We start from the raw sequence: 19,744 nt of genomic DNA on the forward strand, positions 1-19,744 counted from the left end.
AGATAAGTTGCTTCCCAGAGTACTTAAGGAAGTAGCCGCAGAAATAGTGGATGCATTAGTGATAATTTTTCAAAACTCTTTAGATTCTGGAGTAGTTCCTGAGAACTGGAGGGTAGCTAATGTAACCCCACTTTTTAAAAAGGGAGGGAGAGAGAAAACGGGGAATTACTGACCAGTTAGTCTAACATCGGTGGTGGGGAAAATTCTGGAGTCAGTTATTAAAGATGGGATAGCAGCACATTTGGAAAGTGGTGAATTCATTGGACAAAGTCAGCATTGATTTATGAAACGTAAATCATGTCTGACGAATCTTATAGAATTTTTCGAGGATGTAACTAGTAGAGTGGATAAGGGAGAACCAGTGGATGTGTTATATCTGGACTTTCAGAAGGCTTTCGACAAGGTCCCTCATAAGAGATTAGTATACAAACTTAAAGCACACGGTATTGGGGGTTCAGTATTGATGTGGATAGAGAACTGGCTGGCTGACAGACAGGAAGCAACGAGTAGGAGTAAACGGGTCCTTTTCAGAATGGCAGGCAGTGACTAGTGGGGTACCGCAAGGCTCAGTGCTGGGACCCCAGCTATTTACAATATACATTAATGATCTGGATGAGGGAATTGAATGCAACATCTCCAAGTTTGCGGATGAGACGAAGCTGGGGGGCAGTGTTAGCTGTGAGGAGGATGCTAGGAGGCTGCAAGGTGACTTGGATAGGTTGGGTGAGTGGGCAAATGCATGGCAGATGCAGTATAATGTGGATAAATGTGACGTTATCCACTTTGGTGGCAAAAACAGGAAGGTAGACTATTATCTGAATGGTGGCAGATTAGGAAAAGGGGAGATGCAACGAGACCTGGGTGTCATGGTACACCAGTCATTGAAAGTAGGAATGCAGGTGCAGCAGGCAGTGAAGAAGGCGAATGTTATGTTAGCATTCATAGCAAAAGGATTTGAGTATAGGAGCAGGGAGGTTCTACTGCAGTTGTACAGGGTCTTGGTGAGACCACAGCCTGGAGTATTGCGTACAGTTTTGGTCTCCTAATCTAAGGAAATACATTCTTGCCATAGAGGGAGTACAGAGAAGGTTCACCAGACTGATTCCTGGGATGGCAGGACTTTCATATGAAGAAGGACTGGATAGACTCGGCTTGTACACACTAGAATTTAGAAGATTGAGGGGGGATCTTATAGAAACTTACAACATTCTTAAGGGGTTGGACAGGCTAGATGCAGGAAGATTATTCCCGATGTTGGGGAAGTCCAGAACTAGGGGTCACAGTTTAAGGATAAGAGGGAAGTCTTTTAGGACCGAGGTGAGAAAATCATTTTTTACACAGAGAGTGGTGAATCTGTGGAATTCTCTGCCACAGAAGGTAGTTGAGGCCAGTTCATTGGCTATATTTAAGAGGGAGTTAGATGTGGCCCTTGTGGCTAAAGGGATCAGGGGTTATGGAGAGAAGGCAGGGATGGGATACTGAGTTGGATGATCAGCCATGATCATATCGAATGGCGGTGCAGGCTCGAAGGGCCGAATGGCCTACTCCTGCACCTATTTTCTATGTTTCTATGTCTATGTCTATACACCTCAATAAGATCACGCCTCATCCTCCTGTGCTCCAAGGAATATAATAGCTTACTCAACCTCTCCTTATAGCTCAGACCCTCTAGCCCTGGCAACATCCTTGTAAATCTTCTCTGTACTCTTTCCAGCATGCCAACATCTTTCTTATAACATGGTGTCCCGAACTGAACACAATACTCCAAATGCAGCCTCACCAACATCTTATACAACTGCAACATGACCTCCCAACTTCTATACACTCAATACTCTGACTGATGAAGGCCAAAGTGCCAAACCTTTTTGACAACCCTATCTATCAGCGACTCCATCTTCAAGGAACCATGCACGTAAATTCCTTCAATTCTTACACTGATCCCTTATTTTATTCATCCCGTGTTCTCATCAACTCTCTCCAGATTCTATCACTCACCAATAATCCGATGGCAATTTATGGAGGCCAATTAACCTACCAACCAGCATGTCTTTGGAATGTGGGAAGAAACCAGTGTATCTGGAGGAAACCCACACTGTCATAGGGAGAACGTGCTAAATTATATACAGACAACACCTAAGGTCAGAATTGAACTAATATCTTTGGCACTGTGAGGCAGTGGCACGACTCGCTGCACCACTGTGTATCCCATATCATTTGTACATCCAAACCAGTGAATGCAAGTCCCTTACAAAGATAATGTAGGCCTTTTACATCCACTCATTAATTCACCATGCACTCTACTGAAAGGAGCTTCAGATTTGAATCCGGTAGGATACTGGTATCCACTATACAAAATATTTTTCAATCTGTCTTTCTGTTATAAATGTTCTTATTCTATGTCTTGTTATTCACACACAGAGAGTGGTGAATCTCTGGAATTCTCTGCCACAGAAGGTAGTTGAGGCCAGTTCATTGGCTATATTTAAGAGGGAGTTAGATGTGGCCCTTGTGGCTAAAGGGATCAGGGGGTATGGAGAGAAAGCAGGTACGGGATACTGAGTTGAATGATCAGCCATGATCATATTGAATGGCGGTGCAGGCTCGAAGGGCCGAATGGCCTACTCCTGCACCTATTTTCTATGTTTCTATGTTTGCATTCTGCTTCTAATTCCACGCTACTTGATCTTCTGAAGTAACTCTGCCACGTCACTGTATCTATTCTATTTTCCCCACCCACTTGGACAGTTAGGTCATTGAACAAATATTTCAGACTCGTCAATCACAACTTCTTGCTGACTGTATGGCTTTGGAACAAAAAGATGGAGATTAAGCAGTTCCATCACTTCAATCTGCCCCACCGTTCGATTAGATAATGCTGGATCTGTACAAACTAAATTTACTGTCTCTTGCTTCACATCTCTCAATCCCATTATTTATCAAACATCAATCTTCTTCCATCATCAGCCTTTCGAAAGAAAGTTTGTGATTGAGTTTAGTTTATTGTGTTAAGTGTTCCCAATTTTAAATTTGTGTGGAAATATGTGCTAACGCTTTAACATCTTGCTCTTGTTTCTTCCACCAACAGAAGTAGTTATCTATTTATTTTAAGATTTTACACCTTCTTTGAATCATTCTCAATCTTCTATACTCGAGGGAACAAATGCCACATACATTAGGGCTAAGGTAGTTAGGGCGGGTGTGATATATTGAAGACTGCTGGTAATACAAAGTAAGGTAGAAAAGTCTGAAACGAGGGAGAATCAAAGAGGTTGTAAAAGGACATGGACCTGAGTGAACACATACTGACTGGGCAGCATGTGCAAAATGGGAACAAATTGAAATCATTCACTTTGGAAACAGGGTAGAATAAGGACTCTAGTATACATGCCACACAGGAATAAAAGGAGCTGTCGACTAGATGGTGGTAGATGTTCAGTCATTTAAGGTATGCAGTATGAGCCTTGGAACAAAGGGAATAAAATAATCTGGGGATAGAGCGGGAAAATGTAGCAGAAGAACAGCTTTATTATCAAGTCATGAAGCAAGCTTGAGAGGAGTGCTGCTGCTTTATCCTCTGTTCTTATGGAACCGTGTGCTTATAACAATATGTCACTGGTGCAATGTGCAATCACACCATGCTGCAGCTCTTTCAACACAAAACAGTAATGCAACACAGTTCCACCAGCTTTGCTTCAGTATAGCTGTGAGTTTGATGGCCCTGTAAGCATGGACAACGAGCAGCGGGGGCCGGAGGTCTTCATTGTACCATGGTACCAAAGCCTGTCCAGGCCCCAGACTGAAGTCTGGTCACAGTGCCAATCCAAGCCCACTCCTGGACCCCCTGCACTGCGCCACTGGCAGAACTGATGAGGCAATGATTAAACCCGTCCACTCACAGCCTACGGACGCTCCCTCTCCCTACCCATCTTGCTTTTGGTTTCAGTACTTCCTGGGAATGGCTGTGCAGAAATGGCCCGTGAGTGTATTTATATTGTCATTTAGCACATAGTTCTCCTGGGAGAGGCTTGAGTTTAAATTCTGCTTCTCACTGTTTTCACACTGGAGGAGGTTATAATTGTTAAGCTAATCATGTCTTCTGTCTCTGTTTGAAGCACATCTGCTTTCCCCAGTAGAGTTGTAATGATTTGTTCCTGATGCTGCCATGATGCTGTGTGCTGTGTGTCTCTTGCCTGAATTGTTGCCCAGCTTCTGCACACCCCAGGCACGGAGCCGGACTTGTCTATGGAACTGTGGGCAGCAGGTTCCCCATGCTACAGTACGGGGCAAATTGAATCTGCACCCAGTCAAAACCTTCACCCAGCTGGAGGAGAGCACTAACTAAGGGCACAAGACATGCATCCAAAGTGCAGGAGGCATTTGCAGCTGTTGAATTGGTACCAGTCACCGCCCATAGCTGATGAACGGGGTAACATTGTGAAGAAGGTTAATAAAGGATTCAGCAGGATACACATCAGTCGGAAAATTGGGAAGAGAGATGACAGACAGTGTTTAATCCAGGCATGGATTAAAGCATGCGAGGATGAGGGGTCATCTTATAGAGGTGGACATGCTCATGAGAGTAATAGAAAGGGTCAATGCAGTCTTTTACCCAGAGTAGGGGAATTAAGTACGAGAGGACATAAGTTTACGGTCAGGAAGGAAAGATTTAATATGAACCATAAAGGATGGTAGGTGTATGGAATGAACTGCTGGAGGAGGTGGTCGAGGCAGGTATTATCACAACATTTAAGAAACCTTTAGACGGGTACATCGATAGGATAGGTTTAGAAGGAAATGGGCCAATTGCAGGCAGGTGGGACGTGTAGATGGGGCATGTTGGTTGGCGTGGGCAAGTTGGCTGAAAGGCTTGTTTCCATGCTGTATCACTCTATGTGTGAGATATTGCACCTTTGAAAGTTGAAATATAAGAGGAAAGTATATAATAAATGGCAGGACTCTGAACATGTGTAGGAAGGAACTGCAGATGCTGGTTTACACCGAAGATAGACACAAAATGCTGGAGTAAATTAGCAGGATAGGCAGCATTTCTGGAGAGAAGGAATGGGTGATGTTTCGGATCGAAACCCTTCTTCAGACTCCTAGGACTCTTAACAACACTGATGTGCAGATGGATCTTGGCTTGCAAACGATATATCCTTCAAAGTAGCAACACAGGGAGATAGGATGGTAAAGATGGAAATGGCATGCTTGCACTAATCATAGAAACATAGAAACATTGAAAGCAGGAGTAGGCCATTCGGCCCTTCAAGCCAGCACCGCCAATCAATATGATCATGGCTGATCATCCAGAATCAGTACCCCGTTCCTGCCATTTCCCGATTTCCCCACATCAGTTAGGGCATTGAGTATAAAAGTCAGGAAGTCATGTTGCAGTCATATAAAACTTTGCTTGGGCCATATTTGATGCATTACAAGCAGTTCTGGTCACTTCATTACTGGAAGGATGTGCAGGCTTTGCAAAAGAGGTGCACAAGAGGTTTGCCAGGATATTGTCTGAATGAGAGAGTTATAAGGAGTGGTTGGACAAATTTGGATTGTTTCTCTGGAGCATTGTAGGCTGGAGAGATTGGGGTCCCTGATAGAATGATGTAGAATTATCAGAGGCATGGAACGGGTAGATAGCATCTCATCTGCTTGACCCAAGACAAGGAAATTAGCCCTGCAGGGCCTTCCAAGACTAGGAAACGAGACAATGAATTGCTTCATTATTCTGAGAGAGAGAAAGTACACTGAAGAGCAAAGGTTTCTTCTGACACAAAAACTGAAAATTGTGGAGATACCAACTCAGGCAGCATCTGAGGAAAGAGAAACAGTGTTAACGTATCAGCTCTACATTCTGCAGAGAGATCGTTAACCTGAAGTGTTCTATTTTTCCATCCACAGATGCTGCCTTGTCAGTTGTGTAAACTGCACATTGTTAATTTTAATTAAATATTTATAACCCACTTTGTCATGGTTGAAGTGCTATTTAGTGATCTAGAAAGAAACATTGGTGATGTGTGAAGAAAGTCTTTCGATTATACCTGGCTTTCCCCAGGCAAATGATTAAAGAATTACACTGGTACATGGTGTCCATCAAACACTGCCGAACACTAGCAAATTGCTGCCACAGACTTGGAATTTGTACACAGGCAGTCAATTCATGTTCATGACAAGTCTCATATCATGTTCCCCTTTCAGAGATAATCCTTTTCAGTGACTGGCCTGTCAATGTTACCTACTGATTGGATTTGTCGAGGTCAATATTTTCATTTACAACTCTTTTGTAAATTGAGAGAACCTCGAGGCAGTCACATCACAGCGCTTTTGTAAATTCAGTAACAAAAATGTCCCCGAACATTTAGAACTCAATTGGCACTCAAATACATCCTCAGATAATCCAAATTTCCCAACTATCCAAATATAATAAATCTCTTGCTCTAATTAACATGTAAGTTTGTATAACAGATTAATCATCTCTATTTTAAGCAGTTTTGAACTGGGTAATGCTGCCCTTCTACACACTCTAGATCTTTTCATATCTAACTCTGCCGCAACAGCTTCAGCAGAGATCTAAGCTTTCTACCCCTAATCCCAAACCTCAACCAGTTCCAGCCTGCCATGATGTTAATCTCTTGTTCTGCCATCTCCAATCACTATTTCACTTCACAGTCCCCATATGATGACCCCTTGTCCTGTCTCCAACATTCCTCCTCTTGGACTCCCCCTGTTGGCCTTATACCGACTTCTCTCGACCTTTTCATCTCCATCTGCAGCCACAACATCAACCATCTACATGTCTCCGCTCCCCTTACCCACTCCAATCTCACTTCCTCTGAATGTACGGCCCTCCCTTTACTCAGTACTAATCCCCAATATTGTCAACAAACCTGCTGCCAAGAGAGGTGCCATTGTAGTTTGGCCAGGTGCCTGCTCTCGGACATCTTCTCATTCCCACCCCTTGACCATAACCCCGCAGGAAAAAAACATCAAACCACCACCTCCCAAGCCATCACAGATCTCATCGCCTCCAGTGATCTTCCCTCCACAGCCACCAACCTTATGGTCCACCATCACCCCCATTACACATTTCTATCTCCTTTCCAAAATCATAATAGGACTGTCCTGGCAGACCCACTGTTTATGCTGCTCAAACCCACAGAACTCAAGTTTACTGATGAGTTTACTTATTCTTATGCATGTGATTGCGTGTGTGTGTGATTGTGTGTGTGTGTGTTGTGAATGTGGACAAGGCTCCCAATCTAAGACCTGGATTAAAATACGACGCAACATCCTCATTATACACCCACAGTTGCTCCTTGAAAGAACTCTGCATTTAGTGCCGCTCACCTGGCCTTTTCCAATAGCAAAACAAACATTCATTTTGACTATCACATCCCTTTTTGAAAGCATCTGCAGAATCCGCTTTCACCATCCTTTCAGACAGTGCTTTCCTGAAGATAATAGTTCACTGCATTAGAAGAATTTGCTGTGTTGCGTCAGCTTCTTCAACCAATCAACTTAAACCCTTCCTCTTCCACCAGAAGATTTCTCCTGATTCACTCAGGATTTCTCTAGGCTTTAATTGCAGTCTTCCCTTGGGTCTCGGCCAGCATCTGCTTATTCTCCGCATGTCAAAACATTTGAACGCTTGCTATTGTTTCCTCTGCACCCATACAACTGGAAATAGTTAGCGGGTCAGGCAACATACGTGAAGAGAGAAACAGAGTTAATGTTGGGGTCAAAGACCTTCCTGACAACCGGGGAAATTCAGAAAACAGGCAGAGACCTGATCGTATACCTGGTCGAGTTCTCAAAACCTGTGCAGACCAACTGGCTGGGGTATTTGCGGACATTTTCAACCTCTCACTACTGAGGTCTGAGGTTCCCACCTGCTTTAAAAGGCCATCAATAATACCGATGCCCAAGACGAGTAAGGTGAAGTGCCTCCAGGACTATCGACCAGTGGCACTAACGTCTGTGGTGATGAAGTGCTTTGAGACGTTGGTTATGGTGGATATCAACTCCTACCTCAACAAGAACCTCGACCCACTACAGTTTGCCTACCGTTACAACAGGTTAACTGAGAATGCGATCTCACTGACTATCCACTCCGCACTGGACCACTTGGACAATAAAAACACTTACGTTAGGCTGTTGTTTATAGACTACAGTTTGGCGTTCAATACCATCATCCCTTCCAAGCTGGTTACCATCTTAGCCCCTGTTCCATTATCTAAAGGGGCTGCTCCTTGCCTTCTGGCTGTATTTCTCACCCACCATCCTCATCTTTGGACACCCTGTGCGTAGGGGAGAGGGTAGGGCTGAAGATGTCCTGGTTGGGTTGCTCCTGGGCATGGCCAAGCTGGCCATCCGCAAGTCACGGCGCCAGACAGAAGAGGGCTTTGCTCAAGCCACGTGTTGGCCCCTTTTCCGGGGTTACGTTTGCGCCCGGGTGGTGTTGGAGAGGGACATAGTTGTAAAGTAGTTATTTAGTACATTTGTAAGGATTGTAACATAGTTGTTTGGAAATTTAGTGTCTGGATAATTTGGTGATTTTGTACTCTGGTGGTGGGTGTGTTATCATGGTTTTGTTTTGTATTGTGATCGTAATTATATACATTATTTTTGATACAAAAAAAAAGCTGGTTCCCAAGCTCACGGAACTGGGTCTCTGCGCATCCCTCTGCAACTGGATCCTCGACTTCCTCATCCACAGCCCACAGTCTGTTTGAATTGGCAAAAATACTTCTTCCTCATTAACAATCAGTACGGGAGCACCTCATGGCTGCGTGCTCAGCCCCTTGCTCTACTCACTCTATATTCATGACTGTGTAACCGGACATTGTGTGAAATCCATCTTCAAGTTCGCCGACGACTACACCGTTGTTGGACGAATTACAGATGACGATAACTCAGAGTATAGAAGTGAGATCGACCAATTGACCAAAAGGTGCCAGCACACCAACCTGGGTCTCAATATCAGTAAAACCAATGAACTGATTGTGGACTTTGGAAGAGGAAGGATGAGAACCACAATCCTGTTTATATGTTTATTGTTCTATCTGGGACATAGGACAATAAACACTCTTGACTTGACTTTTGAGAATGAATATATGGAGAGTCAAAAACTTCAAATTCCTGGGCATGTATATTTCCGAAGAACTTTCCTGGACCCAGCACACTGATGCAAATATAAAGAAAGTACATCAACGCCTCTACTTCCTGAGAAGATATAGGAGATTCGGTATGTCAAAGAGGATTCTCTTGAACTTCTACGGACGTACAGTAGAGAACATATTAACTGGTTGCATCATGGCCTGGTTCGGCACCTTGAACGTCCAGGAGCGAAAAAGACTGCAAAAAGTTGTGAACCCTGCCTAGTCCATCACCGGCTCTGAACTCCCCACCATCAAAGGGATTTATCGGAGTCGCTGCCTCAAAAAGGCAGCCAGCCTCATCAGAGATCCTGGCCACACACTAATTTCACCACTGCCATCCTGTGGATGGAGAACTCGGAGAATCCTTCAGGAATTCTATCTATAATATTAATACTGAGCTTGTTGGTCAGAAGGTGCGTTGACAGAACTGCAAAGTGCATTTCAGCAGAGACTAACGTGCCATCATGAATAGTTTGAAACAGCCCAAACGTCACCCATTCCTTCTATCCAGAGATGCTGCCTGTCCCGCTGAGTTACTCCGGCATTTTGTGTCTATCTCCAATGTTTGTCACCTTGTGCACAACTTTTCAATAAGCTTTTCTCTCAACCATTAAGTGCCAGCATCAAAACTCTAATCTGGAGTGCCAAAAAGAGAAGTACGTTAAGTAAATGCTTTAGCAGGAGAGGCTAGATCTTTATATAAGACTGTGATTGTGATTGTGAAGTCCGTTACCTACACTATCATCACAGGGGTTAATTGGCGTCTCTTATACGGTTACTCTTTCACAGGACAATCAAGCCCATTGATCTACATCCATAAGCGTCTGCTGAAGCTGTTGAAAGCGAACCACTGGCGACTGAGTTGCATCAGTCGGGATTGAGGCTTGTACTAAATTGCCTATTGTAAAGATGCATTCTCCTACAACTGGGAAACGAAATGCCTGTGTACTTTGAGACAGTGCCGTTTGAATAGAGAACTAATGATAATAGGGTCTTCCCACCATTCTTGGCTGAACCACTCTGATAGTAATTTACTGCAGGGTTTTATTTTTATTTATTCTTTATTTCACCTACTTTCGGTTGCAGAGTAAAGACTAACCCTTTCAGTGCTGGATGTTACTGTAGCATCTGACCACCTCAGCTCTGGCTGAGACAGCTGTAGTCAGGCTTAATTTCAAACAGTTCAATGCACAACCAATACATCTGATTCACCGGACGTCAGAGGGAATGCTGGAAGAGTAATCGGTGGTGTGGTCTCTCACATCAGGGAGAAGTAACCAAAAATCACTTGGCTTGCTCCTGAAGCAAAAGGGTGGATTTCTCCCTGGGGACCTTGCTGGTATTTATTTCTCAACCAGCAATGTCAATAAAACAGACCACCTCCTCACCTCCAGGAGGCAAATTAACTGTTGAATTTCATATGTGGCAATTGTTACTGCAATTTCAAACATTTTGATTAGTTGTAATGAGATGCCTTGAAATCATGAAAGGTGCTCCATGCCCTCTGTGTAAAAACAACTTGCCCTGCACATCTCGATTGAACTTTCCCCCTCTCACCTTAAAGTTATTCTCCATAGTAATGGACATATACACCCTGGGTAAAACGTTCTGATTATTCTACCCTCTCTATGCCTTTCATAATTTAATATACTTCTATTAAGTGTCTCCTCAACCTCCGACGAGCCAGAGGAAACAATCCAAATCTAGCTAACCTCTCCTGGTAGCTGAAACCCTTTAATCCAGGATCACTCTGGTAAACCTCCTCTGCACCCTCTCCAAAGCTTCCACATCTTTTCTGTAATGGGCAACCAGAACTGCATGCAATGCTCCTAACCAAAGTCCTATAGCTGAATCATTGGAAGCTAACATGCTGGTATAGCAAGCACTAAGGTGGACTTGTTAGCCCTCATTGCAAGAGGATTTGAGAAGAATGGAGAATATTGGTGATATTGGTGATGGCAGAGCCACGTGAGATTCTCCATTCCGAAGGCAGGATATAATTACAATGGAGGGAATGTAACTAACGTTAATCTGTTGATTGTTGAAAGTGTTTTTATATGAGGACTAATTAACACACTAGGTCTATACTCTCCTGAGTTGAGAAGAAGAGAGGTGATCACATTGAAACTTACAACATTCTTACTGGTCTTGGCAGAGTAGGTGGAGGAATGATAACTCTCTGGGTTGGGATGTCCAGAAAGATGGGTCACAGTCTTAAGATAAAGAATCAGCCATTCAACATTGAAATAAGAAGACATTTCTTCTCATCCAGAGGGTGTGAAGTTTAGAAAATCTTCTACACCGGGGAAGAGCAATGCTGAGTGTTTTCCAGACAGAGTCCAATGGATCTTTATATGATAAGAGAATGAAGAGATAAGAGATCAGTGGAAGAAAATGCAATTGAAGTAAAAGACTGGCCATGATCATACGCAACGGCAAGCAGGCACAAGGGACCAAATGAACAAATCCTGCTCCTGTTTTTTACTTTTGCCTTCCATCACAGTGAGGAAGTATTTGGAGATTCACTGTGATGGATGTTTGTGTGAAACTGTGTTAATTGTTTTTTTTGTTGTTTTTTTTGCTGTTATGACTGCAGGGAATGAAATTTCGTTCAAACTTTTGTTTGCATTCTAATCTATTTCTTATGCAAAGAGGTTGGGTAGACCTTATAAATTTGTCTATTGTAAAAACGCATCCTTTACAGCTCATCCCTGTTGAATGATGTCTAGTTTGAGCCATCTCCAACTGATGTTAATGTTTAATTCATTTGATTTTATTCCAAACTCCCGCCTGCATCCCTTGCTAGGGGCATTGTATTCAGTACAAAAGGTGCCTGAGCTCCCGTGACCATACAGTCAAGGCCAGGCAACAATCCAATATTAAGAAGCAAATTATTTTAGGTTCTCCCTGGTTCTGACAAGGATTGGGAAGAGTCAGCAACTGGACCCAATGTGGTGTTGTGTGAGCGCTCGGCTACATCAAGTTTTGAATGATCTACACTAAGCCATTGCAAGGTATTTCTGTTAACAACAAATGCCTGTGGTTATATTTCCCAATCCATGCTGTGTGAAGGAATATCAAGGAATCATTTCAGCCATACCAGTATAAACCTTTCAAATATTCCCTCATCTGAACAAGCACTGTGAGGAATACGACAACACATGATCCAGTTGTTCATTCCTGAGTGTTGTCAGTGTAAAACATAACATTAATATTATTCGCTTCTTAATATTGGATTGTTGCCTGGCCTTGACTGTATGGTCACGAGAGCTCAGGCACCTTATGTACTGAATACAATGCCTCTAGCAAGGGATACAGGCAGGAGTTTGGAATAAAACCAACTGAATTAAACATTAACATCAGTTGGAGATGGCTCAAACTAGACAAAGAACGCTTTGAACACCTGTGTATGTAACATTGAAACCAACAGTGATGCCAGCTTAAAAAACATGTCAAATTGAATTTTGCTGGCACAAGAGTTTTACCTTTTGTTATTCGGAAGTATATGCCAGTGCATAGGAATTCATGGAAACTCAGAAAGATCTTCCTCACTGCCAATAAGATAAATGCAAAGGCAGAGGCAAAGGGAACAGTAAGACTGACAGAAACAAAGCCTTCCTCACCAAACCTCTCAGCGGCCAGGGGAAAAACCGGGTCATATTCGAGTACAGACCCCCTGAGGTGTGGTGAATAGAGACACTCCCGCCTTATTGGAGTTCAAACAGGAACCAGAGACACCAACAGAGATAGAAAGTGTGGCACAGATATCCCTGTCTGGATCTACCTTGTAGTGTGGTTTGAGGGCTATTGTGGCAACGTGTTATCTCCTGATACCAAGATTCAATAGACTTACCCGGTTAGAATCAATCCTCTGTCTCGAGCTGTAGATGGGAGGGGGGATGTTGAAGGCCTGTGGGACTAGATACTCCTCAGCATCCATCATGTCTTCCAGCTCCTCTTCATCCAGTAAACTTTGGAAAAACTTGCTGTCATTTGGGCTGGGCAGCTTCATACGATCATCTCCCTGTAACACCAAGGAACACCTACTTACTCTAGAAAGCCAGACCTCATGAATAGAGGAGCAAATAAAAAATGCTTGAGGAACTCGGCATTTGTGGGGCAGGGGGTGTGGGAAAGGCTTTGTTGATAGTTCGGGACAATACCCTGCATCAGGACTGATGCAAGTGAGCAGGCTCTGTTGGTAGCTGGGCTGCTGCATCAGTGATGGGCAGGATACTAAAACACAATTTTAATTACACCTCCTGCACTGTAACCGTGGGGGTACCTGTGATTAGCAGGATCTTGATGGGGCAATTGTGTGCTACTACTGGTTTCATGGTGGTTCTAGAGGGAGTGGAGATGTCTACAGCCCCTGGGATGGGAAATGTGTGTGCTGATCCCTCACCAGGCTCACATGGCACAGATCTAGTGGCCCATTAATTCCAAATGTGCAAACCTGTTGAAGGGAGAAGGCTGAGTGCGTGCTCAATTTTCTCACCTGTTAAATTATTGCTAATTATTTTAATTGTTCCTAGTGGTTTTCAAACATTTTTCATTTCTGACTTTAGATAATTTAAACTTTATTGAGTACTCTTAATTGCTAAAACATAGAGTTTTTGAATGCTTGTTGATTCGAAGGCTTCAGCAAACAATCAAGTACCCATCATCCTTGACAGCTCCTGAGCCTGGGTGTGGGGCTTATCCTGGTTTCCAAGCAGTTCTGCGTGGCAGGGTCTACAAGTTTCTCCTGGAGAGACCCTGGATTTCATCAGCCAACTGAGAAGTTGGCCAGGGATGGTCCTCTTTCAGGAAACCATCCTTGAGTGTGAGTCTTCTGCATATACAAGGAGCCATATTTATTTCCTTTGGATTACTTCATGATGGACGAGTGCCACTTTCAGGATGCGCTGGTGAACTAAACGTTATGGCATTTGAGGCATTCTCAGGGCGTGATTACTCTGGCTCATGTTGTGGATGAGAAGGACATAGCATTTAACTATTGTACCTCACCCATTCTGAAAACATGTGGCTTTCCATCAGTTCAGTCAGCATTGTCATTGTAATTTGTAGATTGATGATGCATGTCAACCAATCACACACAAGCTAGCATCACTAACTCCACCCCACTGTAACACTTATACTAACACTTGCTTCTGGCACGGTTCAGTTCGAGCAGCTAGGATGTACTGACAACCAACCACCCTTTATGCTGTTAAAGTCTCAGTGCTGATTAAAGATGAACTAAGGGGATTTCTTTTCCCAACACTTTCCTGCACCTTCATGTCTCTTGCTCACTTTCCTTACTTCTTTTATTTCTACCTTTTTTAAAGCTCGAAAAACGAAGTGGTACAACAAATGTAATAAGATATATGTGATGTGTATTACTGTAATTTACTGTACTTCTAATTTTAAAAAAAATTAAAAAAAATTAAAGAAAAAAAAAGAGAAAAAAAGATGAACTTGAATCACATACTGTGTCTGGTGTATATCTACATAATTGAAGGCAGAAAATGCTTGTGCTGAAGGACTACAGAGCAGTAATGAGGTAGTCAACTTGTTGGTGGTGATGGGCTATTGTTGATCAAGGAATCTCACAATTTCTATCAGATTAGATACTTTGGATTACGACGGGAACAAGGACAATATCTTAAGGCAGAGTGAAAACCACTGGTCAGTTGTCCGATGCAGAGCTTTACATTGAGTTAAAGAAACCAAAAGCATGTTTCTCAATGTAACTCACAGATTCTTAAACAATGTGGCTTGCAGGATCTCTCGCTGATGATGAACTCAGCTGGGTGACTGGCATTTCTTGTGTATGGAATGGATGCACATCCCATTCAAAGATGCTACTTGCCTAAGGACACCATGCTATAGGAACCTTGTATCTCTATGCATCAGTTAGCCTGGAGTTGGGTCAGCACAGTGAACAGCGGCAGAACTTTAAACACAAGAACAGGATCTTTACTGCTGGTTTTAAAGCTGTGCCTGGAGCCACCACCTCCCAGTCACACCGCACCCACCATTAATGCTCCTCAACACTGCTCGGTTGAGCTGATCATGAATGGGACTTTCTACTAATACACTTATTAGCCTTCAAATTTCATTTAAAAAAACACTCAGAAGAAGAAGAGGCTTTCTGTTCTCGGACATCCGAGATGTCCTCTTCAGTAAATATGGTTTCCCCCTTGTTGTCATAGATGGGTCACTCACCCACAATTCTTCTGTCCCGTAGTCTGCTCTAATATCCCCTCCCCCGAGATGGAACAAGAATAGAATTCCCCTAGTCCTCACCTTTAATCCCACCAGCCTCCATATCCAACACCTCATCCTCCAGTGTGATTCCACCAGCAGTCACATCTTCCCATCTCCACTTTCTGCCTTCCACAGAGACCGCCGCTCCTTCTGTAACTCCTTGGTTCACTCATCTCTTCTCATCCAAACCACTGCCTCCCCAAGTACTTTCCTCTGCAACTGCAGGAGAAGTAATACCTGTCCCTATATCTTCTCCCTTGCCTTCATCTAGGAACCCAACCAGTTACACCAGGTACACGTGCACCTCCTCTAACCTCATCTACTGCATCTGGTCTTACCAATGTGGTCTCCTGCACATTGGCGAGACCAAGCGTAGACTCGACGGCCGTTTTGCAAACACTTGTGCTTGGTCTGCCAAGGCACACTAGATCTCCTGGTTACGAACTATTTTAACTCCTCTACCCATGCCCATACTGACCTTTTTGTCCTCGGCCTCCTTCAATCCCAGAGTGCGGCAACACGCAAACTGGAGAAACAGCACCTCATATTCTGCTTGGGCAGTTTAAAACTCAATGGCTTGAACATTGAACTGTCCAATTTTAGGTGATCTCTAACTAACACCTCCCCCCTCCCCTTTTTTTCCCCACACCCCCTTTCTCCCCCACCTCTGCCCTGTGCCCCAGCTCGACTCAGCCCTATTTCTCCCCCCCCCCTCTATCTACGTTCCTTTTCTAGCTTCAGATCTAGTAACTCTCCGATCTTTTTGTCTCACACCTGTTTTTTAAAAATCCCTAGCCTTTGTCCATCTGCCTGTTAACCACCCCCCCCCCCCCCCCCCCCCCCCCCCCCCACCCCCCGTCCCCCCCCATCACCTGTCTTCACCTATTTGCTGCCATGCTTTGTCCTGCCTCTCCTTTCTTCCCGGTTTCCTTACCCCTCCTGACAATCAGTCTGAAGAAGGGTCCAGACATAAATCGTCACCTATCCATTTTCTCCAGGGATGCTGCCTGGCCTGCTGACTTCCTCCAGCACTTTGTGGCTTTCTTTGTCTGTAATTTTTTTTTCCTCATTCATTATCGAAATTTACTGTCATATAACTACCAAACAGCTCTGAACATCTTTTCAGTCAGCTTCGATTAAAAATGCAGATTAGTTTTTGCAATAAACTCATCTTCAGCTGCACTGAATGCATTTTATCAAGTTACTGTTCATCAATATTTAGAAATATAATGTTAAAGCTAAATTAAAATTAAATTTTGTGTATAAAACTCTGAGGTTGCGGTGATTTGCTTCCGGTGGTACATGTGAGAGGAAACTTGTGGAGACAAGGGGAAGCCATGGATGGAGAATTGATGTTAAGATATATTTAAGCCATAATCTATAACATGCCTTTTCTCACAAACATACCCATCATCACAGTAATGGGGGACAAAATAAGAAACTGGTTAAAATAGCTGAGGTAGATTCAGTCCAGTTCCAAGGTAGACACAAAATGCTTGAGTAACTCAGCGGGACAGGCAGCATCTCTGGAGAGAAGGAATGGGTGATGTTTCGGATCGAGAGACTTCTTCAGACTGATGCCTCCAGTCCAGTTCCAAGTTTAGGAAGGAGGTCGAGATGATGGAAAGAGGTGGGACAATGCAAAGTAACAGGGTAAAAGGAGCCTGTTCCCCATGGAGCACCAAACTATCTGCTGGAGGAGCCCAGCAGTTCTGACAGCATCTATAAAGTTAAATGGACAGTTAATGATTGGGGTCAGGACCCTTCATCAAACACCCATCCACACTTCCACACTTTGGTGACTGTGTTGCTCATCTGAATAATTTTTAAATGCTGTGAGACCCTTTGTCACCATCACTCACTCAGGCACTGCAATCCAGATTTCAACACCCTCTGGGTGAACAAATTCCTCTCAGATCTCCTCATGTTTACTCATACTCTTTACCCTAAACTTCTGCCCTCCAGTTTCAGATACTTCAGATTCAGATTCAGATTCAGATTCAATTTTAATTGTCATTGTCAGTGTACAGTACAGAGACAACAAAATGCATTTAGCATCTCCCTGGAAGAGCGACATAGCAAATGATTTGAATAAATAATAATAAGTGATAATAAGTGTCCGGGGGGTGGGGGGGTGATTGGCAGTCACCGAGGTACGTTGTTGAGTAGAGTGACAGCCGCCAGGAAGAAGCTGTTCCTGGACCTGCTGGTTCGGCAACGGAGAGACCTGTAGCGCGTCCCGGATGGTAGGAGGGTAAACAGTCCATGGTTGGGGTGAGAGCAGTCCTTGGCGATGCTGAGCGCCCTCCGCAGACAACGCTTGCTTTGGACAGACTCAATGGAGGGGAGCGAGGAACCGGTGATGCGTTGGGCAATTTTCACCACCCTCTGCAATGCCTTCCGGTCGGAGACAGAGCAGTTGCCATACCATACTGTGATGCAGTTGGTAAGGATGCTCTCGATGGTGCAGCGGTAGAAGTTCACCAGGATCTGAGGAGACAGATGGACCTTCTTCAGTCTCCTCAGGAAGAAGAGACGCTGGTGAGCCTTCTTGATCAGAGTTGAGGTATTGTGGGTCCAAGAGAGGTCATCGGAGATGTTGACTCCCAGGAACCTGAAGCTAGAAACACGTTCCACCTCCGTCCCGTTAATGTGGATGGGGGTGTGCGTGCCGCCCCTGGACTTCCTGAAGTCTACAATGAGCTCCTTGGTCTTCTTGGAGTTAAGGGCCAGGTTGTTGTCAGCGCACCATGCTGCTAAGTGCTGGACCTCCTCCCTGTAGGCCGACTCATCGTTGTTGCTGATGAGGCCAATCACCGTTGTATCATCTGCATACTTGATGATGGTGTTAGTACCATGTACAGGTGTGCAGTCATAGGTGAAGAGGGAGTAGAGGAGGGGGCTCAGCACACAGCCCTGTGGAACGCCGGTGTTCAGGGTGAGGGTTGAAGAGGTGTGCTTGTCTAACCTAACAGACTGGGGTCTGTTGGTTAGAAAGTCCAGTATCCAGTTGCAGAGGGAGGGGTCGATGCCCAGGTTACCGAGTTTGGTGATCAGTTTTAACCATATAACCATATAACAATTACAGCACGGAAACAGGCCATCTCGGCCCTACAAGTCCGCGCCGAACAATTTTTTTCCCTTAGTCCCACCTGCCTGCACTCATACCATAACCCTCCATTCCCTTCTCATCCATATGCCTATCCAATTTATTCTTAAATGATACCAACGAACCTGCCGCCACCATTTCCACTGGAAGCTCATTCCACACCGCTACCACTCTCTGAGTAAAGAAGTTCCCCCTAATGTTACCCCTAAACTTCTGTCCCTTAATTCTGAAGTCATGTCCTCTTGTTTGAATCTTCCCTATTCTCAAAGGGAAAAGCTTGATCACATCAACTCTGTCTATCCCTCTCATCATTTTAAAGACCTCTATCAAGTCCCCCCTTAACCTTCTGCGCTCCAGAGAATAAAGACCTAACTTATTCAACCTATCTCTGTAACTTAATTGTTGAAACCCAGGCAACAGTTTTGATGGTTAATGGTGTTGAATGCTGAGCTGTAATCGATGAACAGCATTCTTACGTAAGTAAGAATGCCTGCCCTACTTCTTCTGTAGGGCAGGCATGAGGGGTTGCCTGGGCTTTCATGAAGGTGCTTGTATGTGTAGTAGCTATTGCATACATGACAGAGAGGAACAGAGGAGTTGATTGGCCTGGACAAACCTCACAGCCACTTATTTGGAAAGGGAAGATCAAGAAGACTGATTCCGTCCTGTCTTGGCCCCAGTGAATTATCCTGTGCTTCCAACCCGATGTGTATGTGGGGCTGGTGTGATGCATTATAGTGCTGGCTCTGTAAGCTGACAAGCCTCAAAACGCAAGTGACAGTCACCAGTGCAGGAATTTTTGTTTTCAATTTTTAATGATATGATAATTCCAACCGAGAAAACTGAAATCAAACTGGACTGACCTGAATTACCAAGTACCTCTGTGGATCTCGAGCCATTCTAGAAAATTCCGCTGCCAACTCCTTGAACTTGGGCCTGCTGTCGGCATCAATCATCCAGCCTGGGGAGAAGAGCAAGGAAAACAGAGGCTCAGAAAACAGGGGGAATCATGCACGGTAGTCCACAGAACATCAGAAAACAGGGAGAATCTCACAGGATAAATCACGGAAACTCAGAAAACAGTAAGTTCAATACGTGAGTACTGGCAGTGTCGGTGTGCAAGCACAGGCCATGCACAGTATGTAGACAGGCTGTGGTATGTGCGTGAGTACAGGCTGTTGACAGTGTGTTAGTTCATGCTGTGGACAGTATGTAAGTCGTG

The 19,744-nt window shown here is 44.2% G+C and overlaps 1 protein-coding gene across 6 annotated transcripts in view; it reads right to left on the reverse strand.

Moving 5' to 3' along the window:
- Positions 1 to 19,744, reverse strand: part of erbb4 (erb-b2 receptor tyrosine kinase 4) — a 798,196-nt gene that overhangs the window by 48,880 nt on the left and 729,572 nt on the right. For all 6 annotated transcript variants that reach the window (XM_033024309.1, XM_033024312.1, XM_033024311.1 and 3 more), the window contains 2 exons: positions 19,386 to 19,483; positions 13,015 to 13,185 (listed from right to left, as the gene is read on the reverse strand). In XM_033024309.1, the coding sequence (XP_032880200.1) occupies positions 13,015 to 13,185; positions 19,386 to 19,483 (269 nt within the window). The remainder of the gene's footprint in view (positions 1 to 13,014; positions 13,186 to 19,385; positions 19,484 to 19,744) is intronic.

This window comes from Amblyraja radiata, chromosome 7 (genome assembly GCF_010909765.2).
Source record: "Amblyraja radiata isolate CabotCenter1 chromosome 7, sAmbRad1.1.pri, whole genome shotgun sequence".
Lineage (NCBI taxonomy): Eukaryota > Metazoa > Chordata > Chondrichthyes > Rajiformes > Rajidae > Amblyraja > Amblyraja radiata.